At 38.9% G+C, this 11,059-nt stretch overlaps 1 protein-coding gene and 2 pseudogenes across 1 annotated transcript in view; 1 reads left to right on the top strand and 2 right to left on the bottom strand.

Moving 5' to 3' along the window:
* Window positions 1–11,059, bottom strand: part of TEX11 (testis expressed 11) — a 514,378-nt gene that overhangs the window by 446,970 nt on the left and 56,349 nt on the right. Inside the window, 2 exon segments of the mRNA XM_027770916.1 lie at window positions 1,145–1,224; window positions 9,281–9,365. Coding sequence (XP_027626717.1) covers window positions 1,145–1,224; window positions 9,281–9,365 — 165 coding nt within the window.
* Window positions 1,561–1,942, top strand: LOC102489037 (histidine triad nucleotide-binding protein 1 pseudogene; annotated as a pseudogene).
* On the bottom strand, window positions 8,488–8,838 carry LOC102483192 (uncharacterized protein C8orf59 homolog; annotated as a pseudogene).

Raw genomic sequence — 11,059 nt, 5'->3', positions numbered from 1 at the left:
CCTCTCCAGGGGGTGATTTCTCGCTTTTTATCTCTCTGTCTGGCTAGTGCATGTGCCCAGTAAGAAAAAACCTCTCCAAAAAAAGAAAAAAAAAAAAGCAAAAATAATTAATAAATCTGGATTTATACATTCAATATTTAGTTCACTGAACCACTGTAATAACTACTATGGTACTACTGAGACTTTTTTAAAAAAATTTGTTATAGGGTATGTGTGCTTGCCAGAGAGAGAGAAAATGAGAAAACACCTCCCTAGGAGGGGGGTTGGCCATACCACAATCCCCTCTTCTCCATGCTTCTCTCAGGATTTGGGGTAAACATGCACATGTACCCAGCATATCTTTCAAGCTGCTAGGTTCAAGGACTTGAGCCACGAAGTTGGCAATGTGGGATCCAGCCACCTTTTAACAACCACACCACCCGGCTGGTCCAAAACATGTTTTTTGGGTTTTTTTTTGGTTTTGTTTTTTTTTTTTTTTTTTTTTTTTTTTTTTGGAGGGGTTTTCGCTTTGGGGGGGGGGCCCGACAGAGAGAGACATAGACAGAAAGAGAGAAATCACCCCCCAGGGGGATGGCCACGCCGCAATCCCTTCTCCTCCAGTCTCCTCTCAGGATCTTGGGCACGCACGCACACGTGCCCGGTGAGTTTTAAGCTACCGGGTCCAGGACGTGAACCGCGGTTGACTACGTGGGAGTCCAGCGACATAGCCATTACGCTAACTACTGGTCCCCAAAACATGTTTTTTAGCTTCCTTTTTTTCCCTTCTATATTAATGATAGCTTGGACAAGAGAATATTCTCCAGAGAGTCTGATCACACCACGATCCCCTTCCTCCAGCCCTCCAGCCCTCCAGCCCTCCAGCCTATTGAATCCTGGTCACTTACAGAAATGCCCAGCATGTTTCAGGCTAACCAGGCTAGGAATTCCAACTGTGGTTACCATGTGGGACGCAGCCTTTCTTGAACAGCACATTACCAGTGCACCACAGAGACCAGCAGTAGTAAAAGTACTAGTCATTAAAGTAACATGAATAGATAACAGTAAAGGACTAAAGTTCCTTCCAGGTTTATACTTCAACCATTTTCACAGGAGCAAGGACTATCTTATTGGATCTTCACTTTCTCCTCAGTTAATTAGGACTTACCAAAATTTGTCTTTGAAGGACTTTTTCTGAAGCAAATGAGCCTTCATACATACACATCAACTTGCAAGCAATATGATGTACTGTAAAACAATAATTAGACGCCCATAAACACAAAACAATCACTCTCCTTTTATATACACCTATAAACAGATGATTGAAGTAAATTCCATTTTTATGTTGCTAAGAATAAAAAACATTAAGAATTATTTCTTTAATTGTATGTTATTATTATTATTTAATTTGCTATAGGGCATGTGTGCTCACCAGAGAGAGTTAGAGAGAGAGGGGAAGTGAGAAAGCAAACTGTCAGGTCCAGGACTTGAACCGTGGTCCACTATGTGACACTCCAGTGCCCTAACAATCACACCACTTGCTGGCCCCAAGAATAAAAATTATAAAGTCTTTGAGAGGCCAAGATGACAGAGGAGAACACCAAGGCTCAGGTCACCTGGCCTGGTAGCGGCATGACCTTTGGGAAGATCATCCACAAGGAAATCCCCCATCACCAAAATCATTTTTGAGGATGACCAGTGTCTTGCTTTCCATGGCATTTCCCCTCAAGCACCAATACATTTTCTGATGGTACCCAAGAAACATATATCCCAGATTTCTGAAGGAGAAGATGATGATGAAAGTCTTCTTGGACACTTAATGACTGTTGGCAAGAAACGTGCTGATCTGGGCCTAAAGAAGGATTATCAAATAGTGGTGAATGAAGGCTCGGATGGGGGACAATCTGTCTATCATGTTCACCTCCATGTTCTAGGGGGTCAGCAGATGAATTGGCCTCATAGTTAAGCATGCTTTGGGGATAATTTTCCCTTCTATAGGCAATAATCAAGTTTCCAAGTTACAGTACACTTATTTTTGCCTGTATATGGAGAGAGTGAGGAAGTAATTTGAAAATCCCATACCTAATAAAAGAATTTGTTGCATGGTTTAGTCAAAAAAAAAAAAAAGGAAAGGCTTTTTTTAAAATAAGTTTTCAAAATCAAGTGACTTAAAATTTACCAACTGAATCATTTGCTTAATAGTCTAGTCATAGAGATATTTAATTCTCAAATTTTAATTTCTGCGGGTCCTAAAGGTATCCCAATGGTACCTGATTCCACACGATGCTGTCCTAAGTACCATGCTGACAGAAGAATAATTTTAAGCATAATTGGAACCTAAAGCTACTCAGCATCTGACCAAAATCTATGGATGTTAAGAATTCTAGATTTTTTTTTCCAAGTTTCATAAAATTTTTACTTGAAAAAAAAGTTTTACAAAATATCATTTCTCCAATCAAAGAAACTTTTCCATGGGATACATGTAGCTTTCTACCCTAAAGATAACAGCATGACATTCAAAGGGGGAAAGGTTTTTTAAATAGCCGCCTAGCTGCACAACCTACGAAGTAGATTTTTTTAAGAGTTCTAGATTTTTCTTTTTTGAGAGGTTTTTGCTATAGGGCACATGCGCTCGCCAGACAGACAGAGAGAGACATAGAGACAGAAAGCGAGAAATCACCCCCCAGGGCGGATGGTCATGCCGCAGTCCCTTCTCCTCCATTCTCCTCTTGGGATCTTGGGCACGCACGCACACGCACCCGGCATGAGTTTTAAGCCACCGGGTCCAGGACGCGAACTGCGGTCGACTACGTGGGAGTCCAGCAACATAGCCATTACGCTAACTGCTGGTTCCCAAGAGTTCTAGATTTTTCAGGGGCCGGCAGGTGGCGTGGTGGTTGGGCGCACTGGAATCCCACATAACTGGCCGTGGTTCAAGTCTTGGATCCGGTGGCTTGCTTTCTCACTTTCACTCTCCTTCTCACTCTATCCCTCTCTGGTCAAATTAAAATAAATGAATAACTAAATAAAGTTAATGAGAATTTTTAAAAAAGAGTTCTAGATATTTCTCCTAAAATGTGAAACTTTCTATTTAGTTTTCTATATATGATGTAAATGCTTTTGAAGTATAATTTAGAAATTACCAGATAGTTTCCTTATACAACTGTTTATCTGAAGTAGGAAAGCTTGTATCATTGTAACCTCTTTATTTCTATAGTTTCTTTTATCCTAAAACATAAATTCATATAGCTGACCTAGTTACCTTTATCTTAGATCTCAGCAGTCATTCTACCTCTGCTAATACCATTTCTAATTAATGTTCCAATGAAAAAGAGAATTGCCTAGGTTAAATTGCAGGGTACTTGAAATGGTCAGATTTTTATTGCCCATCATGAAGTGTAAAATTATCAATAAATGTAATTTGTTCATCAAAATTAGTAAAATAATTGCTAACCATATACTTTAACTTTAATTTCCAATTTTGACATTTTTAAGAAACATTTTTTTCCAGAGTTTACTAATTCTTCAGTATTCTCAAGGACCCTGATCTCTCAATTATTTTCCCTCTCTAAAGGTATCTTTTATAATTCCCTCTCAATTTACTCCTTCCCCACTTAGAATAAAACATACCCAACTCCAACCCCCTTGGAGAAAAAAAATCAACTAACACTACTGTGCTTCAAAGTTTGCACCCCATTTGTCCTCTGCCCTTCATTGCCAAACTTCTTGAATTGAGTAGTCTATCTACTACCTCTGTTTTCTTGCTACTCATTCATCTCAAGCTCCAGCAATCTGTTTTGCATTCTTGCCACTTTACTAAAACTGCACTCCCAAAGAGCACCTTCCCTGACTTCACAACAACATTTAACAAGGATTATATCTTTCTTGAAAAACTCCTCTCTTGGCCTGAACTATTTCTGGTTTAGAATTAAACAGTGTATTAGTGTGGAAAATATCTTAGTCTAAGAACTTTTCTCCCATTGCACATTCATGATCCAGCTGTTTATATATCAGCAACAACCCTTAAAGTCAAAGGCACCTGAGGCTGAAATAGGATGCTACTTGATTACAAAGGTGTTTACTTTGTTGTTGATGCTCTATTATTGTTTTCTCACCAGACTGTTCTTGACCTCTATATTGTAAGCATCTTGGTTTGATGCTTGCTAACTGACTCCTTTGAAAATCTGCCTAACTCTGCTCTACCTGTGCCCACAGCCTGATATGCGAATTGACTATAGACGAAAACATAGTATTATACCCTCTGGCATTTTTATGAATTTTCTATTTGTATTGTTTATTTTAGCTTTAATCATTCCTTCCCAGATATTCAGACATAATGTATGTCCAACATCTTTGTTCTGGAGATTACTTTTTCCTTCATCTACTGCCCACCATGGCATGACAACCCTGTAAGGAATATGAACTGAATAAATGGGTAATGAGTCTCCTCTAGAATTATTTGACTTTTCCTTTTTATCTCCTATCCTTTTCTTCTCAGTCGTTCATTAAAGATTTAAGGTTAAAATCTCACTACTCTGTTCTTCCCTCAACACCATTGGTTCTTAAAATTGGTCTGCCTAAATTCTTCATTTCCATTTGAGTAATTGCCAAACCTATAGACCCATCCCTGACCTCTCTCATAAACTCCAGTCTCACATCTCTAACCTAACTATCACCTCAAATACAAAAGATCTAAAACTAAAATGTACAAGTCATTCCTCTACTTCCAGTTTCCCTATTTCTGTACATTGCTGCATAATGAACATTATAGCTTATAAATCTTGGTAATTATTCATCACAGCATAATCTAGGCACACTGAACTTGTTTTTAAGGAAACAAAATATCTTCCAATCAGCATATTTTTGGAAAAAAATCTTTCAAAATTGGGGTTTCCTGGGAACCAGCAGTTAGCGTAGTGGCTATGTCGCTGGACGCCCACGTAGTCGACCGCGGTTCGTGTCCCGGACCCGGTGGCTTAAAACTCACGCCGGGTGCGTGTGCGTGCGTGCCCAAGATCCCGAGAGGAGAATGGAGGAGAAGGGATTGCGGCGTGACCATCCCCCCTGGGGGGTGATTTCTCGCTTTCTGTCTCTATGTCTCTCTCTGTCTGTCTGGCGAGCGCACGCGCCCTACAGTGAAAATCTCTCCAAAAAAAAAAAAAATTGGGGTTTCCTGTACTACATCCTATTCTCCACATATCAAAAAACAGTATTATAAAAATAAAAAGCTCCCAAATATTGATTAACAACTGCTATAGAAATTGAGACAGTACATTGGAAGAAGTCCTAGGGCTGCAGCACCCACTTCATCTACAATGTTTCTCATTTTTAACAAGGAGTATAAAACAGCTACAGAAATGCTCCTTTCGGAACATTACAAGTTAGGAATTAATGCAAGCTGTCTCCATAGCCTAGTGGTCAAAAAAGCCAGAACCCACACAGCTGACCTCAATTAGAATCCTGGTCCTGGCAGCTTGAAAGCCACGCTGGGCAAGTGAGTGGGCATGCCCCAAATTCCAACAGGATGGAGAAATGGAGGAGAAGGGATTACAGTGTAACCAGATCTCGTGGGGAGGGTGCTTCCTTCCTCTCTTTTTCTCTCTGTCTCTCTGTCTCTTTCTGGTTAGTGCACATACCCTCTGGCAATATATAGGTACATATGTATATTGCACAGTTTGCCTAAGTGTATTAAGTTTCTATCACAATAAGTTTCTTTCTTTTTTTTTTTTTTTTTTTGGAGAGATTTTTTTTTTAAAGCACTTTCTTTTTTTTTTTTTTTGAGAGAGATTTTTGTTATAGAGCACATGTACTTGCCAAAGAGACAGACAGAAAGCAAGAAATCACCCCTAGGGGTGGATGGCTATGCTGCAATCCCTTCTCCTACATTATCTTCTTGGGATTTTGGGCACACATGCACACACGCCCAGCACGAGTTTCAAGTCTCTGGGTCTGGGACTTGAACCATGGTCGACCATGTGGGAATCCAGCAACATAACTATCATGCCATCTGCTGATCTCTCTCCCACAATAAATTTCTTTTTTTAGAGAGAGAAATTTTTGCTATAGGACATGTGCACTCACCAGGGACAGAAAGTGAGAAATCACCCCCTGGGGAGATGGCCACGCTGCAATCCCTTCTCCTTCTTTATCCTCTCAGGATTTTGGGCACACATGCATGTGTTCCCAGTATGAGCTTTAAGCCACTGGATCCAGAACTTGAACTACAGTTGACTATGTGAGAGTCCAGCTATGTAACCACTGCACCATATGCTAGTCCCACACAATAAATTTCTAATTCATCCCTCCCTACAGGATCTAGGGATCTACGGCTCTTGAGGGCAATGATATTAATATTCATCTGAAAATTAAAGAGATGGAACTGTTCTCTAAACATTCTAATACTGTAGATTCATGAGTATGTTATCGGTTATATTAGCAACTAATTACCCTATACTTAACGCTGTCTATACAGTGTAAGTCATATAGTTTTGTTTATATTCAAAAGATAAATACTTAGTAGTAAATTCTACGTGTTGCACACAGATAAAAGTAATTTCTGGGACCAGTGGATGACAGAATGATTACATTGCTGAACTACCATGTAGCCTACGGTGATTCAAGCCCTAAACCCGGTAGCTCAAAATTCACACCAGGCATGTGTATGTGCATGCCCAAATTCCTGAGAGGAGAATGGAGGAGAAGGGATTGCAGCATGGCCATACCTCCTAGGGGGTGATTTCTCTCTTTCTGTCTGTCTCTGTCTCTCCAGCAAGTGCACACACCCTATAGCAAAAATCTCTCTCAAGAAAAAGAAGAATCTCTCTCTTTTTTTTTTTTTAACAAAAAGGTGCTACTAAACCTCTCAAAAAAATTGGGGGGGGGACAGCAATTAGCATAATGGCTATGTCGCTGGACTCCCACGTAGTCAACCGCGGTTCACGTCCCAGACCCAGTGGCTTAAAACTCATGCTGGGTGCGTGTGCGTGCATGCCCAAGATCCCAAGAGGAGAATGGAGGAGAAGGGACTGTGGCATGGCCATCCCCCCTGGGGGGTGATTTCTCACTTTCTGTCTCTCTGTCTCTCTCTGTCTGTCTGGCGAACGCATGTGCCCTATAGCAAAAACCTCTCAAAAAAAAAAAAAGGTGCTACTTTATAATATGTTCATTCAACTCTCTGAGGTTTACGCATAAAGTCAGACTTGTGTTTGTGGACATGTATATATCAACTGTGATTGCTACCGGAAATATTTAGATTAATGAAGTTTATTAGCGAATCAATAAAATGGGGGAGGGGTGGAAAAGCATACAAAGCAACCATGGATACCAAAGACAGTGTGGGAGGAGGGTGGGACACGGCAGAGGGTGAGAGATAGGGAATCAAGGATGGCAAAAAAAGCAAAATATACAGTAAAGAAGAAATGGAAAATTATTTGTTGATGATAACACATATGTTAATGTGCTTAAATGAGCCAATATACAGTGTATTCTGGATGGGAAATCTCATTTTGTATGCTGTAATAATGTATAGTGAACGAATGTAAATAAATTAAATTTTAAAAAATTTATAAAAACAAACAAACAAAAAAGTCATTTCTTGGGCAGGTGGGTGGCACAGTCATTACAGGCGCTGGACTCCCACATGGCTGACCACAGTTCAAGTCTCGGACCTAGAGGCTTGCTTTCTATCTCTCTCTCTCTCTCTGATCAAACTGGAAAATAATAGTAATAAATAAAGTTAAATAAAATAATTTTTTTAAGTCATTTCTCAGAACCAGCAATTGGTGTAATGGATATGTCGCTGGACTCCCATGTAGTCGACCACGGTTCGAGTCCTGGATCCAGTGGCTTAAACTCATGCCGGGCACGTGTGCATGCGTGTCCAAGATCCTGAGAGGAGAATGGAGGAGAAGGGATTGTGGCGTGGCCATCTCCCTTGGGGGTGATTTCTCATTTTCTGTCTCTCTGACTTTCTCTGTCTTTCTGGCGAGTGCACACGCCTTATAGCAAAAACCTCTCTCCAAAAAAAAAAAAAAAATAGAAAGAAAAAAAGAAAGTCATTTCTTTACAACCAAGCAATCTAGAGGTATACCCTTTGATTCACTGCCTCAATGTGTCCTTCATAATAGGGCAATATACTTTCCATAAATGCATTTGCTGTCACTATCCTTGTTGAAAATTAGTAACTGTCAGCACACTGGATCTTGCCCATTTAGCAAAAGCATTAGAACTTTGCTAGACAATGGACCACATTCAAAGCATCCATGAAGATGAGTTTGCGTTTTGTTGTTTTTGTTCTTATTCTTGTTTATTCTCACAGGTAGAAAGAACTGTAGTTTTTTTTTTTTTTCAGTAACTTATTCAAATGTTTATCAGCCCACCTGATGAAGAAACTATTCTTTATACTGTATAAAATCTAAATACCTGAAATAATAACTTTCCATGCTATTGTTTTTTTGTTTTTTTTTGTTTTTGTATAAAACGTTTAATTTATTGAACTTTTTGGGCACTTTGATATATCATCACTACATTACAACTGAGCCATTAATCTTGTAGCTTCATCAACATTAACAGGTTCATTTTCAAGATGTCACTGAGGAACCAGATCTTTCTGTAGAGGTTCAAGAGAAAGGCCTCTTGAAAAGTGTGCCAGTTCTTTCTGTATATTTACAAAAGCTTTATTCACTCTGTTAACTTTTTCATCATTCACAATGTTTATCTTCTTAAGATTTGTAGTAACTGGTTTTGCTTTGTTTTTAGCCTTGAAGTTTTTTTGGCTGGCTATGTGAAATACGTTCCTGGACTTCTGACCTCTAAATTTGTTCTTGGCCATTGTCAGACCCCGGACACCCGCGTGCAGCTCCTCAAGCTGCAGGTGACCACCATGCTATTGTTAATGGAGAGGGAAAACTACTATTTGAAGTTCCTTTAGAATCCTGAAGATTTTGATCATTTCTTCCCTATGTGTATAATCCATGTCCTTTAACATTTCCTCAAGTTCTCATTTTCCCATTCTTTAATCATCTTTACTGTTCACTCCCTGACTGTGTATTGCAGTGATGCCTTTAAACTTTTATTAACAAGGAGCTAACTTCAGAAAAATCATAAAACTGAGAAAGGCTATTTGCTTGAGAAACCAATGCTTATGGGTTATTTCGTTTGGTCGTCTTTTATTAAATCTCTACCTAAAAACTGGTAAAAAAAAAAAAAAAAAAACATTAAACAAAAAAAACATTAAACTGCGGGAACACTATCTAATGGGTAGTAGAATAATCCTCATAATGCAAATCACAAAATGTATACTTACATTTAACTTTCTGCTCTTCACTTATACCCAAAGCTACTCTCCTGGTAATTGCCCATTTCCACAGGTTTACAGCCATTTCTTCAACCTGGATCAAAGAAAAACATTTCCTTAGTCAGTTACAATACTGTGCACCTCCAATAATATTTTATTTCTTGCATGTTGTGTGCTTATGTAACTACTGTGGGTCATTTCCAGGCCCTCCATATCTAATCCCAATCTATCTCTCTCCCCCAAATTAATTACTATTGGCATAATTATCTCACACAACTTGCACATTCCTATCTATGTATCTTTATTCTGTTAGTTTCCCCTGATATACCTCCTCCTTTTGTCTTTATGTAACTCAAATCCAGTTCAGTCTCATCAGTAACATCCATGAAGCTTTCAGCAACCACTACAGTGTACATTGCTCTCTTCTTTGAATTCCTGTACTAATCATTAAGTTTCACACAATACAGCAATTAGGTATATTACTTTTCATCACTTATTTAGTTATTTTAGTTTTTATTCTTATTTCCCAGCTAAGTTCCTGAGTATCAAATCATATTTTATACAATTTATGTAGCACTTAAGAGTACCTGTCAAAGGCTAAACAATGACTACATACTAAAATAATATAATGCATTATTTTATTATGTTTTGTCCTGGGAACTAAAGGGAAAATGTTCTAATTGCTTCTTTAGGGATTTCTTTTCTTTTTCTTTCTTTGTTTTTTATTGTTGTTGTTGTTGTTGTTGTTGTTTCTCATTTTTAATTTAACAGAGGGCATGTGCTCCTGTTGAAGGGAAACAGAGAAACAGAGAAGGAAAGTAAGAAAGCACCCCCCCACACACACCATAGGGAATGATCAAGATGCAATCCCTTCTATATTTCTCCCTCCTTTCAGGATTTTAGACACACACATACACACTCCTGGCAATGTTTTTCAAACCACCAAGTGCGGACTCGAACTGCACATTCAGCCATGTAGGATCCAGTTGCCTTTACCACCATCCCACAGGCTGTCTCTGGGGTTTATTTTTCTATTAGGTGAAATCTAGTCAACTGGATGTAAAACTAAATCAAACTCACAGTATCTCAAGAAAAACATGAAGACTCGAAAAATGTGTAACTGGGGATAGGCCGTTTTCTGGCATGAGATTTTTGAAGGCAATATTTGGTCTGGAAGGTATAATTGCCTGAGAACAATTTGGCATAGCCCTAGTTTAAATCTCACAGGGTACTATGGTAAATATAACAGAAGCTATATACCATTATCTTTTTTAAAAAATTTTTATTTACATTTTTTAAAATATATTCAATTACATTTTTTAGCTTACAAGGTGATCATTTCAATATATGAACATTTCTCCCTGGTCTAGTTGATCAAAATATTGCAACACTACCTCCCTGTCTCAACAATGCTGTCTTCGTATCCCTCCTCCAAATGTTCTTCCCCAGGCCCCACTCCTCCACACACCCCACATCTGGCATTCACATCCACCTCTTCTATTTGTACATCCTTTAGCCTGTCAGTTTCAGTTATAGAGTGCGGACATTTGGTATATATTAAGTGGGAACATACAGTGTCTCTCTTTCATAGCCTGGCTTGCTTCACTCAGCAGTAAATCTTCCATATTCTTCCACTTTCTGTCAAAAGTCAGGGTTTTGTTGTTCTTAATGGCTGAATAGTATTCCATAGAGTATATGTGCCACAGTTTTTCAATCCATTCAGCCGTACGGGGGCATTTGGGTTGGTTCCATGTCTTAGCAATCATGAAAAGTGCTGCAATAAACATC

The sequence above is a fragment of the Tupaia chinensis genome, unplaced genomic scaffold (genome assembly GCF_000334495.1).
Source record: "Tupaia chinensis unplaced genomic scaffold, TupChi_1.0 Scaffold000165_2, whole genome shotgun sequence".
Taxonomy (NCBI): domain Eukaryota; kingdom Metazoa; phylum Chordata; class Mammalia; order Scandentia; family Tupaiidae; genus Tupaia; species Tupaia belangeri.
This window is presented reverse-complemented; position numbering and strand designations above follow the sequence as displayed.